At 56.1% G+C, this 16,038-nt stretch overlaps 1 protein-coding gene across 1 annotated transcript in view; it reads left to right on the top strand.

The window, feature by feature from the left end:
• Window positions 1-10,316, top strand: part of PALD1 (phosphatase domain containing paladin 1) — a 31,474-nt gene extending 21,158 nt beyond the window's left edge. Inside the window, exons 18-19 of the mRNA XM_028109679.2 lie at window positions 7,985-8,140; window positions 10,164-10,316. Of these exons, the coding sequence (XP_027965480.2) occupies window positions 7,985-8,140; window positions 10,164-10,316 (309 nt within the window). The remainder of the gene's footprint in view (window positions 1-7,984; window positions 8,141-10,163) is intronic.
• Window positions 10,317-16,038: the final 5,722 nt, after the last annotated feature.

The following is a 16,038-nucleotide window of genomic DNA, read 5'->3' as shown; positions in this document are numbered from 1 at the left end:
CAACGCTATGTGTGTGAGGGGGCCAGAAGTCTAGGGCATTTTAAAAAAACCGCCTCAAAAGGAAAAAAGAAAGAGAGAGCTCTTTGAACTAAGCTACTCTGTGAGGTTGTGATAGAGGTGACAAAGCTGGGCCCCAGGCTGAGGAGGATCCAGGATGACCACCAGCCCGCGGTGGGAACACCATCTGGTGAATTAGTTGTTTCCTGCTGGGCCTGGAAAGGGAAAAATATCTGTGACAGAAACCAAGGTCAGTTCTCCTGGAGGAAGTCCTGCTAGAATCATTAATGCCAGGGGCCTCTTCCTTAGCCTTGGCTGGTGACGTTAATTCTTAGTGTTCTGTGTTTAAAATAGTCTAATGTGTCTCCCGTCTGTCCCTTCAGAAAGAGTTTGAAGAAGAACTGAGATAAAAGTAGCCACACAGAGAGAAATAAGATGTCCTTTGGTCTCGAATTGAGATTTCGTCTGTAAATCTCTAACTTTGAGCAGTGCTTTTTGTTTTCTAAGAACTTACTCTTTTGTCTCCTTTGGTCCTCAGAGTAGCTGGTAAGGAGGTGACGGCAGGTTTTACTAGACCATTTTACTGAGGAAGACAGTGAGGCCTAATGACACCATCACCAGCTTGAGGCAGGACCAGAACCTATCTCCCAACTCCTCGGCCTGTGTTCCTTTCCTCCCCGATGGCCATGACACTTGGGGCAGTTTTGTTGTGGGGGGAAGAAGGAAGGGTCCGGTGAGGAAGCCACCAGGGCCTATTGAACGTGCTGCCCTGGGTTGGTGCAGAGTTGCCAAAAGGTCAGAGGTTCAGCTTGGTGCCCGCAAAGACAAAGGGTATTCGGAAAAATACAGAGTGAGACAGCTCTGGCTCTGAGCCCCAGGTGGGGTCCTTCTCAGTCTCTCCCCGACTCTGGCTTGGCCAAAGTTGTTCCCTGGAGGCCTCATTCCAGTAGGTAATGTGTTTCCAGGGCCTGGGCTGTGCAACTAGCGCGGCCCTGGAACTGAGCTATCACATAAAATATGATGGAAGGAAAGGGTTGCTTCCCAAGGCTCTTTCACACCCAGCCCAAAATACAGCCAGTGGGTGGACGAGCGGCTGCTCGAAGTGCGTGTGGGTGTGTGCGCGCGTGTGCAAGCGTGTTGTGAGCATGGGTGTGTAGGGCACATGTTCTCCGAGCTGAGACCTCTCCTGCTTTCCCGTCCTTCCCATGGTGTGGCTGAGCCGGAACAATCTCCACCCTCCAGGGGGACTTCCTGCTTTATCCTACAGCAAACATGCCCTGAGCACCTGCTGTGAGCCAGGCTTGTTCCTACGTGTGCACCATCAGGCTTGGAGCTTTCAGGGGGTCGGGAGGGGTCTCAATCTCAGCCCGTAAGGAGACCCTGCCTCTGTGCTCACTGCTGCCATTGTTAGCCTTGTGGTTGTCACCAGGGGCACCTCTCTCTGCTGCTCATCTCTCTTCTGCTGGGCCAGGGCTTGTCTCTGACCCCCTGGCCCCCAGACTCTGCCTGGCACAAGTAGGGCTCCACAGATGTCTGTCTAGTGAGCAGACGAATGGGCGGAAGGTTGAATAGGTCACCGTGTGATTAAATAGGAAAACTGACTCCTACCCTTGTACCTTTTTGTTCTTTGTCCACATTGTTGGTCCACCAGGAGAGGGCGCTCTTCTCCAGCCACCCAAAAATGCCCTGAGTCTAGGTTGGAAGCCCAGAGTTCTAGCCTGGGCTCTGCTAGGAACTCCCTGCACTCCCCTGGGTGAATTGCTTTGGCCTGCCTGGGCCTCTCCTTTCCCATCTGTCACCTGGGGTCACCGTTGCTTTTCTACCTGCCTGGAAGGGTGGGGCGGTGAGCATAGCCTGGGTACAAGATGAAGTGGGGGTGGGGTATATAGGGTGCGGTGGGCAGGGAGGTTGGGACACCTGGCCAACTCACTAGCTTATGTGCAGAGCTGTGGGATCCTGAGGGCCATTTCTTGGCACCGCATCCCAGAGCCTGACCTAGGGGTAAATGACGTTTGTGGAATGAATGGCACACCGAGAAGCCCGTGGTGTCAGGTTTAGTCCCTTCCAGCTTTGGAAGTACTGAATGAAATGTGTTCTTTGGGGGCGCTTGGGTGGCTCAGTCGGTTAAGCATCTGCCTTCGGCTCAGGTCATGATCCCAGGGTCCTGGGATCGAGTCCCTACATCGGGCTCCCTGCTCCGCGGGAAGCCTGCTTCTCCCTCTCCCACTCCCCCTGCTCGTGCTCTCTCTCGCTCTCATCCTCTCTCTCAAATAAATGAATAAAATCTTAAAAAAAAATGTTTTCTTTGGAAAACTGGTTGCTTGTCTATGGGCCAAGGGCCATTTTCTCTCTTCTGGGGACTAGGTAGAAAAAGCTTCCTTGTGCTCGAGGCCCCAAGGGAGTTTGCAGGGACTCATAGAAAGCCCCTGGAAGCGGCCGACACTGCTTGGGGCCAGTGTCTGACAAGGAGTGGGTGGCACTGAGCTTTGAGAAGGATGGTGGGGTCGGCGCTCTGGGACCTCGCCCCTTAGAGACTAGCTGTCTTTGAGGGCTGTCAGCTGCCTGCCCAGCCGGATGGTAGAGGCCACCAGGCCTTCCATGCTCCTTCCTATTGAGTGGGTCAGGGAAAGGGCAGCAGGCAGACTCCAGTAATGGGGGTGTCATCTGGCTTGGATTGACTCAGGCCCTGAGCCTGGCCTCGCTTGTTGTTGTTCCTTTTTTTTTTTTTTTTTAAGATTTTATTCATTTATTTGCGAGAGAGAGAATGAGAGTACAAGCAAGGGGAGTGGCAGGCAGAGGGAGAAGCAGGCTCCCCGCTAAGCAAGGAGCCCGAAGCGGGACTCGATCCCAGGACCCTGAGATCATGACCTGAGCCAAAGGCAGACGCTCAACCATCTAAGCCACCCAGGCGCCCCTCGCTTGTTCTTCTTGTTTCTCTCCTTGGGCTCTGTTTTCCCATGGCCTGGGTTGCATCCAGCTCTCCATGTGACCCCGGTAGGTCAGTGCACCTCTTTGACCTCGGTCTCCGCTTCTGGAAAGCAGAAGGGTTGATCTCGGTAACCCAGGGCAGTCTGTGATGCAGAGCTTAATAAAAATGGGAGATAGAAGAAGTATTCGTTGATCCCCGATTCGGCAGACATTTCTCGTAGGATTCCTGAGTGCCAGGCACTGTGCTAGTTCTGGAGACGCCTCATGAACAGCACAGGGAAGTTCCTGCCCTCATGGAACCCACGCTCCGGGGAGGGAGACACACAAGGAACAAGACACAAGTCAAAGTCACATTGTATCAGGTCATGATATGTCTGTGGGGCTGGGGGGTTGCAGTTTTACATGGGGTCTGGGTCAGGAAGGGGCTTGATGAAAAGGTAGCGTTTGAACACAGACCTGAGGGGGTGAGTGGGGGAGCCATGCCAACACCCAGACAGAGGGATACGGCAAGTGCAAAGGCCTTGAGGTGGGGGCTTCCTGGTATGTTTGAGGGGCAGGAAAGGAGGTCAGAGGTTACAGGGGCAGGTGGGATGGGGCCTGCTCTGGGATTGCACAGATGATTACACAGACGTTGGCTTCTACTCTTGAGTGCCAGTGGGGGCCTGTGCAGCGGGTTGAGCAGAGGTGCCCACTTAAGGTTCTAGCAGGCTCACTCTGGGGCTGTGTTGGGACTAGGCCGCAGGAGTCGGGGGGGGGGCAGGGAGGCCAGTCAGCCGCTGTCACTGAGGTGAGGCGGCTTGGCCTGAGGTGGTAAGAGGCGAGCAGCAGCTGGGAGGTTGCTCTGACTGGTTGGATGTGGGGCTGAGAAAAGGCGAAGTTAGGGAGGAAGGCCAGGTTTTGGCCTGAGCGGCAGGAAGGATAGACATTAAGATGTGCAGACATGTGGACGGGCAGGTTTTGGGAGAGCTCAGGAGTTCGCGTGGGACGTGTTTTGTGAGTTGGAGAAGCTGGATCGATACCTACCTGGAGCCCTCAAGCATGGCAGAGTGCTTGGAGTCTCCATTCAGCATGGAATTTGGATCCCCGGGGGTGGAGGCGTGCATGTGGGGTCCCCAGTGTCCCATCTGGACTCTAGATTCCAGAGGGCATTGGAAGCATGAGACTGGCTGAGAGGGCCTGGGGAGTCAGTGCTCATCCATCAGCTGGGTGCCTACTGCATGCCTAGTCTGTGTCCTGACACTGACATTCAGGGTGGTGGGGAGCAGGGAAGATGTAAACCTTGTTCTAATCTGGTGCTTGCCCCCAGGCTTGTTTCCCAGACTGATCATTCCTTGGGGAGGAGAGGAGGCCGAGAAGAGGCTGGAGGCTGTAACACTCAGAGCAGGCTTCAGGAGAGCAGGGGCTCGGCCTGGGCCTGGAGAGATGAGTGGAACAGGGCCAGGCCTGGTGGAGGGGAAGGGCTTTCCAGGTAGGAGGAAGGCGGGGCGGGGGGTGGGGGGTGGTGTCAAGGTATAGAGGCAAACGTGAGGGAGGGTGTGGTTGAGCTTGACGATGGCGAAAGGACCCAGGGTGGTCAGACAGCTGGGCGTTTGGAATTTGTGTCCCAGCTGGGAACTCTGACATTGGGCAGTTACTTGGTCTTGCCCAGCCTCATCTGCAAAATGCGTGTCCCTCTAGGAGACATTTTAGGATCTAACACTCCGCTCTGGATGTGACATGCTCAGCCTGGCATGTGGTGTGTGGTAGACCCTGGACATACCTGGGGAGGGGCATCAGCCCTGCCTCGGTGGGTCTCTTCCACGTGGCCCAGCAAAGGGCGGAGCTTCAAGAGGGCCACCGCTGGCGACGCCGGGCCCACGTGGGTGCCGGCTGACCGCTGGCCTGAGAGAGCTGAAGTGCCCAGCGCCCTGGCCACCTTTCTTAGCCCCTTCTATTTTAGGGCTCAGTCCCAATGGATGAGGAAGCCTTGTCCAGCTTCACCACAGCTAATGACAGCCTGGCCTGCCAGGCCATTTAAAAACAGCTCCACTATTTTTATCAACAGGAGGAGGCTGGCCTATCCTCCTCTCCAGACAGTGCCCACATAGGCTGATTTTAAGGAAACCAGGGCCTTGATAGGAAGATGGGTCATTGTCTCAAGTCACAGACTATGATCATGCAAGATGTGCCCACGGAACCTTCTGGGGGGGTGTCAGGTGTCACCTTTACTTGCGGTCCGAATTTAGGGATAATTCTACCCTACGTTGCCAGTAGGGCTCAGAAGGAATCACCCAACCTCTCCACCCTGACTATTGCTCGGACGCAGTCCTCTCTGGTGTCTCTGGGAGCAGCAGGCCCCTGTCCCCATGGGAGCGGGGGCTTGGAGAAGACAGGGCTGAGGTGGCTGTACTGTAGGGCCAGCCCCAGAGCCGTGGGCTTTTCATGCCCAAAGGATGTTTCCTGAGCACTCTCTAATTGAAAGTAATTTAAAATGGTTCTTGTCTGGTGGAACTGTGAGTGATTTTCTCTCCTTCAATAAGCTCCAGGGATGGAGACGGGGAAGGCAGTGGGAGGGATGGGGTGGGGAGTGCCCTGTGCCGGGCAGCATGGAATGATCCTCCTCAGGGGGAGCGGAGTGGTGGTGGTGGTGTATTGGCCATACTTTGTCTCTAGGTAAAATTGTTTTGTTTTTTTTTTTTTTTTTTTTTTGGTCTACTGCCTAATTTCTAAACAAAACTGCATTTTTTTTTTTTTTTTTTTGAGCACCTGGTTGGTTGATCCTTAAAACAAGAGGCACCCTGCTCTCCCTTGCTCCAGTCAGCTCCTGCAGCAGCTGGGGCCATTTCCACCCTCACCTCCACCAGAAGCCGTCGGTGGCCCCTTTGTCTGTAGGATCAGGGCCTGGCTGACCTTCCATACCCTCTTCTGGGCCCCGGTCGTCCCCCATTGCCTCCTCCTCTGCGCCCCCTCCCCTGTCATCTACCTTGGATACACCTCACCCTCCGGCCCCTTTCCTCCCCTTCTCAGGACACCTTTCTGCCCCCCCAACCCACCTCAGATACCGCCGCCTCTTTGACGCCCTGCGTGGTCCGGCCGCCCCCCTCCCTGTCTTGATCCCCTGGTGTGGCTGCTCTGCCGCCGTCCGCTGCCGCCGCCCCAGCCCACGAGGGTCGCTGCAGGCGGAGCCTGTGCACGCGTCACCCCCGTGTTGTAGCTTTGTCTTCTGTGCCATGACTTGCTGTGGCCCTTCATGGTTTACGGGCGCTTCCTCGCATCTTAGGTATCTGAGCAGTCCTACCTCCAGAAACCTGGGAGCCAAGAGTTTCAATGGCAGCACCGAGCCTAGAGCCGTGTCTCGCAGGGAGTCAGGGCAGTGGCTGTGGGCCCCTCGCCCGTCCAAGGCCCCACCCCTGCCCACCTCCCGCCCCTGCCCCATCCCCAGTGCCCCTGAACTCCTTCCTACTGAGCGCTCACTCGCCCCTGGGAAGGCTGTTAGCTGAGGCAGCAGTGAGGGGAGGGGGAACCACAGGCCCTGCAGATGGTCCCACTCCGGCTCCTGGTTCTTGGGGCTGTGGGTCATGTCGTGTCAGGGGCGGGGTCCCGCCCTGGAGCCTTCCAGAGGAGACCCACTGGGCTGAGGTGTGCCGAGCAGGAAGGCTTTCAGCTGCGGCCCAGCTGTGGGGAGGCCGCCCTTCCTGTTTCCCCGGGGGCCTGGGGCTGGCTGTGCCCTCCGAGGATGTTCCTGGTGCCTGAGGGGACAGCCCCTGGGCTCTGTCTTCCTCCTGGTGCACAGAGAGCTGCTGTGGGTCCGGATGGACGCCTGGAGGGGGGTGAGGTGTGGCGTTCCCTCTCCCGGGCTTCCCCTCCAGGGCGGGCTGCACGTCCGTGGTGGGTCACCGGAGCAACTCAGGCATGACGGCAAGGACACGGCGCCACAGGGAAGCTGACTCTGTGTGCCTTGGGGTGCCCACCGATGCCCACGCTGAGAAGGCCTCAAGAAGACCCCATTTAAGTCCCCTTCCTCCTGAGCATTAGCCTCCTGTGAGTCTTCCGTTCAGAGGTCACTCCTGCCCCTGCACCTTCAATGACTCCGCTGAGCTAAAGCCACGGGGCTCCACCCTGGCTGCAGAGTCCCCGGGGAGCTTCTCAGGATCGCGTAGGCCTGTGTCTCACAGGCTCTGCTCTGATGGGTCTGGGCTGGGGCTCCGGCGTCCGCCTGCCGGGGTGGGAAGCTGGACTAGAGTGGAGCGTGGGCTTCCACAGTTGCCTGCCAGCCCAGTTCCCCTTCTTGTCCCTTCACACCCTCGATCCAGTCAGGCCAGTGCCTTCCGGGTCCCGCCTGCTGGTCCCCGTCCACACCTCTGTGCTGCCCCATGGGCTGCTTGCTCTCCACCCCAGCCCTGCTGGCCCACACGGCCCAGCCACATCCCATGCTCTCTGGGAAACCTGTCTCCGGTCACGTGGTGTGGCAGTTCCTTCTCCCCCCAGCACGTGGCCTGGTGCCGTTCTTGGAAGGTGCTCAGGATGGCTTGTTGAAAGCACTGATGCCCCCCGACCCAACACACGCACCACCTCTTTCTCTCCTCAGCCTTTGTCTCTCTCATTGCCCCCCAGCCCTGGTGGCCTTTCTAGGATCTGTTCCAGCCTTGGGGAGGGTGGGGCCGGGGCCGGAGGGCCGGATTCACCCCCTTCTGCCCCTGATCCGGAGCTATTTGAGAAGTGGGCAAGGAGGTCCGTTAAGGACCAGTCGGGGTCAGAGGCCAAGATGGGGGTCCCCCTCCCAGGCAGAGACGCACTCACCTGCCTGGGAGCCACTGGAGGCCGCAGAGCCCAGGCCACGGGGGCCGAGGCGAGGCCGTGCTGCGTCCACCGTCAGAGCCCCGATGGCCTCACCTTGCCATCCATTGGCCTCCCGTGGAACCTGAGCCGGGGCCATGCCGTGGGCCTCGCTGTGCAAAGCCCTCCCGTCCCGGCCCCAATGCTGTGTGTCTGTGTGTCTGTGTGTCTGTGTGGTGTGTCCGTGCCTGGGGGTGGGGGGCGAGGCCCCACTGGACTCTCACCCTCTGCCGTCATCCTCCAGGCAAAAGCGGCCAAATCAGAGCTGGAGGCTGGGAGGTTGCGGCTGCGGAGCCTGCAGTACCTGGAGCGCTACGTGTACCTGGTGCTCTTCAACGCTTACCTCCACCTGGAGAAGGCTGACTCCTGGCACAGGCCCTTCAGCTCGTGGATGCGGCAGGTGAGAGGCCGCCCCGCGCAGCCCCCGCGGGCCCAGCAGCAGGCTCCCCCATGGGCAGAGCTGTCATTTGGCTCTATGGGAAGCTTCCACGATCAGGATTGTGTCTCGTTCAGCGTTGGGTGTCTGGCCTGGTGTCTGCATGTGGCCGGCCGTTGGGCAAAGTCGGAGGCATGAATCAGTGAGAACTGTTCCCCAAGGAACAGCACAGGGCAGTGTGCTAGGCACGGCCCTGCTCTGGGCATGCCCAGGGCTGAGGTGACCTGGGTGCTTCGTGCCCATTCATGTGTTCCCTCCTCCCCTGTGCCCCGCGAGGGGCAGGATGGCTTGGTGGCCTGGCCCCTGCCACCTTCCAGCCATGACCTTGGACAGGTGGGCCCTTCCTTCTGGCTGTCCTCAGCATGAAGGCAGAGATCGTCTTGATGCCGTCTCTGCCACCTGAGAACGTCGTGGTGGGGATGCCACGAGATACATCTGGTGCCATGTGCTAGGCCCTGTGTGAGGTCTGCCTTGCGTGATGACTGGTACTCTCCCGTTGTACAGAGGAGACCGAGCACAGCCCGGGAAGTACTTGCTCAGGGTCAGCCGCGGAGCCGGTTGGCTGGCTCCAGCGCCCACCATGTCTGGCCCTAGGCGCCGCCCTCTCATTCCGCCTCCACTGTCCCTCTCTCTGCTTGGCCTCCCAGTTCCTCTGGTTCTTCCTCCGGCTTGTCTGGTTTTAGGGGCAAGCTGTTGCCTCGGCACCTCTAGGTCAGGAGAGAGACCTTCTTCCCCTCTTGGCAAAGTGGCCTATAATTATCCCCGCTCCAGGAGACAGGCCTCTCCTGGCCTTGCCAGCCTGCCCTGACGGTTCTCATCTGGATGGAGGTGGGACCTAGCACCCATGGGGCAGGTGGGCGGGAGAGTGCTCGGTGACCCCAGCGCTGGGCTCAGGTAGGTGTGCGGGTGGGGTCAGAGCTGCCAGGGAATAGAGGCAGCGGGCCACTGCACAGCCTAGTGGCTGCTGGGGGCTTGTGCTGAAGACAGCCTTAAGGGTGGTCCTTTCGAGGATGAGCGTTGAGTCAGGGGACCCAAGGCCACATTGGGGCCATCCTCTTGAGCAGGCCTGGACTTGGCTTGCTCTTTGGACCCCTGGGTGGGATGGAGGTCGTGGGGGACCTAGGACACTTCTGCTTGGGTTCCGCTTGGAGAGTGGACATTGGGGGAACCAGGGGCTGGGCAGGAGATTGAACCAGCTGAAACTAGGTGGTGCGTGTTGGGGGTTGTCTAGGAAGGAGAGAGCTCTTCCAGTTAGGAGTGTGGGCTCCCGCCTCAGGGTCCCTCACTCCCTCCTGGGGATGCGTGGAGGGTGGGGGTGAAGGTTGCCTCGGGACCTCTGGTCTGAGTGGAGCCTACATCTTCCCCATCTCCTAGGACGGCAGAGAGAGAGGGGGGCTGGTCACTGAATGGGTCGCGTCTCCCAGGCCCTGGGCCACAGGGTTGTATGGAGAATGTCCAGGAAGGCCCCCGCCTGCCCACCTGAGGGGAGGCCTGTGGTAGACCTGCCTGGTCTACGGCCGGAACACACAGCCACGGGGTTGCTTGCTGGCTCCCACACCCACACCGCTTTCTCTAGCGCCCCGTGGGGGCCCCGGCTGTAATGCCCAGAGCCACTGGGCCCATGACCCCTAGTGTCTCAGCGGGAACAGCAGGGCCACGCAGGCAGAGGGCACTTGGCTTCCTGCGCCGCTCTCCTCTTCCTTACTTATCTGCTGGGTGCTTTCCGTGTTTCTGGAGCCCTCCAGCATCGTCCTGGAAGGTAGAGACAGTTGTCCCCGTGATGAGGAAGCTGAAGCTTGTGGTAGTGAAAACACAAACTTGCTCAGGTTGCTGAGCTGGTGGAAGGCAGTGCTGGGCCCCAGGCTCAGCTGTGTGGTCTAGAGCCCGTCGAGGGGAGGAGGGCGTGGTGATGTGGAGGGGGTGGGTGGACCTGGATGACAGCCTCTCTCCCTGGGACTACGGCCCCCAGTTCTGCTGTCTCCCCCAGGTGGCATCGAAGGCCGGAGTCTATGAGATCCTCAACCAGCTGGGCTTCCCCGAGCTCGAGAGCGGGCAGGACCAGCCCTTCTCCAGGCTGCGCTGCCGGTGGCAGGAGCAGAGCCGCAGGCCCGAGCCCTCCACCGCTGGGGACTTCCTGTAGGATGGGCTCCCCCCCACCCCTGCCCACCCCCTCCCCGCCCGCCCCCCTCCTACGGGGCTCCATGCAGGCTGAGGATGCTCCAGGTGCTCTTCACGGGGAGTGGTCCCGAGGAACCCAGGCCCCAGGAGAGACTGGGGCGGGGTTGGGACCCTGTTTTAAAAAGAGCTTTTTATAGGACAAGTAGTGCACAGTTACACTTGTGAACAACAGGCGTGTGTGCTTTGCAGACCGCGGACAGCTTCCAGGGAGCTCGGTCCCCAAGTAGCCGAGCAAAGCTACTCACTGCGGCCACGCGCACCCTCCTCGGCCACCTCACAGCGGTCCTGACAGCCTGGGGTGCGGAGCCGGTTTCCCGCTTACTTTCTCTTGCTGCCCTCCCTGCTTGGCCTCTCCCCTAGTGCTGCCTGAGCACTGCCCTGGGGAGTGGACAGGGCTCTGGTGGATTTGTCACCTCAACGGCAGCTTCACCCAGTTTCCTTGCCTCTCGTGCCCCATCTCCAACCTGGAGACCCCGAGAAGCATGACAGCAGGGCCTGCTGGACCTGGCAGAGGCTCTGCCTCTCCTTCCTTCCCCTCCCCCTCCCCTGGGGCTGGCGGGACTGTGGAGGTCCCCGAGGAGCTAGAAGGGAGGAGTCCCTCTCGGGAGGAAGGAACTTCTAGAAGATGGATGCAGCCCTATGGAAGAGGTCTGCCCCATTTCCCAGGGAGCCAGGGCAGGCAGTGCTGAGGAAGCCCAGACTCCCAGCAGCGGGTCCTACCACACTTTCCCTGCCTTGGCTGCCCAGGTGGCCCCAGGTCCCCCTCTGCTGCAGCAGGAGTCCTGAGGACTGCTGGGGGGTGGGCTGAGTGAACAGTGGAGCATGTGAGTGGGCTAAGGGGGGTTCCAGGCCATCCTGGCTGAGGACCCCTGAGCTTCCCTCCAGAGGGAGCAGAGGGGCCAAGGGTTGGGGAGCGGGAGGCCTCAGGAGCAGCTCTGTCCCCACCGTGGGAAGGCTGCTGGAAGGGCCGGCCCTGTGAAGGTGAGTTGTGCAGCTCTTCCTCTGGGGACCACTGTCCGCCGAAGCCCCGGGGGCTGACCGGTGTGGAGGCTGCCCCCCTGGGCCTGGCTCATGGCGGCCTGGGAGCCCTCCCTGGTTGGACGCATGCACTTCTGCAGAAAACCAGTGGACATGTCTCTGGTCTCAGGAGGAGAGGCTAGAGTTGTTCACATCTACCTAGTAGTGGAAAATATTTGGCCGTCTTGGCTGAAATCTTCTGCAAAACTGCTGTATGTCTGTTCACTACCTTTTCGGATTTGTTTTTGTTTTTATTTTTGCATGAATTAAAAAGTTTTCATTTCTTTGCAGACAAGGTCTAGATGAGGGGTCACAGATCAGGCTGAACTGGGAGGGATCCTCTGTGTTCTCACGGTTGGCCCTGACTTTCAGCTGTGCTGGGACCATGGGCTGGTCACTTTGCCTCTCTGCCTCAGTTTCCCCATTTGTAAAATGGGAGAATAATACTTGCCTACCTACCTCACAGGGGTGTTGTGAGGACTCATTTGTGACTTTATTTTGTACAGAGCTTTTGAGCATTAAAAATGGCTAAATGTGAAGTGTGCCTGCCTGCTGATGTCTGTAGTATGTTCTAGAACTGATGTGAGCTGTGGTCCTGGCTCCTTCAGAGTAGTGGTGGGTGGGCAAGGTGAGTTGAAAGCACTGATTCTTAGAGAAGGTAGGTTTTTCCAGACATTCCTCTCCTTCCTTCACATCCTGCATGCATGACCATCTCACTTTGGATGCCTGGGGCTGTCATGCTGATCCCCTCCTTGAAGAAAGCCACACAATAGGCTAATTCATGCTTTAGTGTGAAGGACTGTTGTGTTCAGGGACATGGAGCAAAATGGAATTTCAGGGGTTATGACGGAGGACAGACTTCAGCCTCTACTTCTTTCTCTCACTCCCGCAGGCTTCGCTTGGCCCCTTCCGGCCCCCAAATACTTGGACACAATGGCATAGAGTGGTTGGCGTGTCAAGAGGCAGTGAGGAGAGTGAGGCAGAGGGCATAGACCCCAGGCTCCTCCCCATGCTCTCCCAGCGTTAGGGGAATGAGCCCCTCTGGGTTGTATTTCTGAGGTCAGCTTGAACCCAGAGCCCCGTGGGCTAGGGGTGGTGGTCTTCTCAGCCTGGGAGGGAAGGCCTCCTGGGGTTATTTCCCAGCACGGCAGAGTCCAAGGATGCTCCCTGTGGCTTCTGAACGTGAATGTAGAGACATGCATAGTGGTGTGTGTGTGTGCACGTGCGCATGCGTGGGCAGTTCTCGGCCTGGGGGTATGCAGGAGAGGATGGTGTGTTCACGGGTATGTCCCCTCAGGCTCCCTGGGCCTGTCCCGCCTGTGGGAGGGCATCTGGCAGTTGCATGGACGGTGCTGGCTCCCAGGTCAGCAGCTCCTCTGGTGCAGGGCATCTGAAGACTCTGTTCGCTGAGTGAAGACATGCGAAACCTTCGAACAGCCCCTAATGCATTGTAAGCATGAGGTCAGTTTTAGCCAACTTCGCAAAGTCTCTCCGCCAGCCCTTTTGGGGTGCTCAGGAGTAGTCCCCTCACTTATTCCATGTCTGGTCACCGCTGTGGGGGCATCCCTGCGCCTTCCAGAACTTCAGACATCATGGAGGCTCTCCCGCACTCAAGTGCCCGGGCTGGGAGGTGTCATTTAGGTTAGGACCTGGGGTCTGCGTTTACTTGCAGTCGAGGAGCCCGACGAGGTCACTTGGTTGAGCTGCCACCCTATTTTCCCACTGCCCCCTGGGGGCCTGGCACCTAGGCCAGTGGCCTCGATATGCCTGGCTCCCACTCCCGTACCCTGCGTTCTTTCCCAAAGGCTTCTGGTTCTTCTGGGGGTCCTGCCACGCCAGTTTGCCCCAGTGCCCAAGCCAGACGGGCCTTTGCTGGGACCCTGCCTGCCTTAAGGGTGTAAGCGTGGGTGCTAATGAGCACATGCGGGCTTCTGTATATAAGGGTGACTGTGGAAGGTGGAGATGCCTGTATGTGGGCTGTGGGCAGTGATTCAGCAGTCACACACAGGGCTGTGACAGGGACAGCCCACCTTCCAGAGCCCGTGGTATTTCGGGGAAGAGAATGTACAAGTCATTCGCACTGGGTATGGTGAGAACTGGGATGCCGCGGGCTGCCCGTAGACAGGAGCAGTGAAGTTGAATACCAGGTCCAGAGTTCAGACTGGGGCCCTGGCTTCCATTGCTCCCTTCTTCTTTTTTTTTTTTTTTAATTTTTTATTGTTATGTTAATCACCATACATTACATCATTAGTTTTTGATGTAGTGTTCCATGATTCATTGTTTGTGCATAACACCCAGTGCTCCACACAGTACGTGCCCTCTTTAATACCCATCACCGGGCTAACCCATCCCCCCACCCCTCTCCCCTCTAGAACCCTCAGTTTGTTTTTCAGAGTCCATTGTCTCTCATGGTTCGTCTCCCCCTCCAACTTACTCCCCTTCATTCTTCCCCTCCTGCTATCTTCTTCTTTTTCTTTTTTCTTAACATATGTTGCATTATTTGTTTCAGAAGTACAGATCTGTGATTCATCAGTCTTGCACAATTCACAGCGCTCACCATAGCACATACCCTCCCCAATGTCTATCACCCAGCCACCCCATCCCTCCCACCCCCCACCACTCAGCAACCCTCAGTTTGTTTCCTGAGATTAAGAAGTCCTCATATCAGTGAGGTCATATGATACATGTCTTTCTCTGATTGACTTATTTCACTCAGCGTAACACCCTCCAGTTCCATCCACGTTGTTGCAAATGGCAAGATCTCATTCCTTTTGATGGCTGCATAATACTCCATTGTGTATATATACCACATCTTCTTTATCCATTCATCTGTCGATGGGCATCTTGGCTCTTTCCACAGTTTGGCTATTGTGGACATTGCTGCTATAAACATAGGGGTGCACGTACCCCTTCGGATCCCTACATTTGTATCTTAGGGGTCAATACCCAGTAGTGCAATTGCTGGATCGTAGGGTAGCTCTATTTTCAACTGTTTGAGGAACCTCCAGACTGTTTTCCCCTAGGGGTTGCCCCAGCTTGCATTCCCACCAACAGTGTGGGAGGGTTCCCCTTTCTCCGCATCCCCGCCAACATCTGTCGTTTCCTGACTTGTTAATTTTAGCCATTCTGACTGGTGTGAGGTGGTGTCTCATTGAGGTTTTGATTTGGATTTCCCTGATGCCGAGCGATGTTGAGCACTTTTTCATGTGTCTGTTGGCCATTTGGATGTCTTCTTTGGAAAAATGTCTGTTCAGGTCTTCTGCCCATTTCTTGATTGGATTATTTGTTCTTTGGGTGTTGAGTTTGATAAGTTCTTTATAGATTTTGGATACTAGCCCTTTATCTGATACGTCATTTGCAAATATTTTCTCCCATTCTGTTGGCTGTCTTTTGGTTTTGTGGACTGTTTCTTTTGCTGTGCAAAAGCTTTTTATCTTGATGAAATCCCAATAGTTCATTTTCCCTTTGCTTCCCTTGCCTTTGGCGATGTTTCTAGGAAGAAGTTGCTGCGGCTGAGGTCGAAGAGGTTGCTGCCTGTGTTCTCCTTTAGGATTTGGATGGACTCCTGTCTCACGTTTAGGTCTTTCAACCATTTGGAGTCTATTTTTGTGTGTGCTGTAAGGAAATGGTCCAGTTTCATTCTTCTGCATGTGGCTGTCCAATTTTCCCAACACCATTTGTTGAAGAGACTGTCTTTTTTCCATTGGACATTCTTTCCTGCTTTGTCAAAGATGAGTTGACCCTAGAGTTGAGGTTCCCTTTCTGGGCTCTTGATTCTGTTCCATTGATCTATGTGTCTGTTTTTGTGCCAGTTACCATACTGTCTTGATGATGACAGCTTTGTAATAGAGCTGGAAGTCCGGAATTGTGATGCCGCCAGCTTTGCTTTTCTTTTTCAACATTCCTCTGGCTATTCGGGGTCTCTTCTGGTTCCATACAAATTTTAGGATTCTTTGTTCCATTTCTTTGAAAAAAGTGGATGGTATTTTGATGGGGATTGCATTGAATGTGTAGATTGCTCTAGGTAGCATTGACATCTTCACAATGTTTGTTCTTCTAATCCATGAGCATGGAACGTTTTTCCATTTCTTTGTGTCTTCTTCAATTTCTTTCATGAGTATTTTATAGTTTTCTGAGTGCAGATCCTTTGCCTCTTTGGTTAAATTTATTCCTAGGTATCTTATGGTTTTGGGTGCAATTGTAAATGGGATCGACTCCTTGATTTGTCTCTCTTCTGTCTTGTTGTTGGTGTATAGGAATGCCACTGATTTCTGTGCATTGATTTTATATCCTGCTACTTTACTGAATTCCTGTATGAGTTCTAGCAGTTTTGGGGTGGAGTCTTTTGGGTTTTCCACATACAGTATCATATCATCTGCAAAGAGTGAGAGTTTGACTTCTTCCTTGCTGATTTGGATGCCTTTGATTTCCTTTTGTTGTCTGATTGCTGTGGCTTGGACTTCTAATACTATGTTGAATAGCAGTGGTGAGAGTGGACATCCCTGCCGCGTTCCTGACCTTAGGGGAAAAGCTCTCAGCTTTTCCCCATTGAGAACGATATTCGCTGTAGGTTTTTCATAGATGGCTTTTATGATATTGAGGTATGTACCCTCTATCCCTATACTCTGAAGAGTTTTGATCAAGAAAGGATGCTGTACTTTGTCAAA

The sequence above is a fragment of the Eumetopias jubatus genome, unplaced genomic scaffold (assembly GCF_037043125.1).
Source record: "Eumetopias jubatus isolate StellerSeaLion01/CBP00866 unplaced genomic scaffold, mEumJub1_p1.0 scaffold_17, whole genome shotgun sequence".
Lineage (NCBI taxonomy): Eukaryota > Metazoa > Chordata > Mammalia > Carnivora > Otariidae > Eumetopias > Eumetopias jubatus.
The sequence above is the reverse complement of the archived record's forward strand: the minus strand, read 5'-3'. Positions and strand labels throughout refer to the sequence as shown.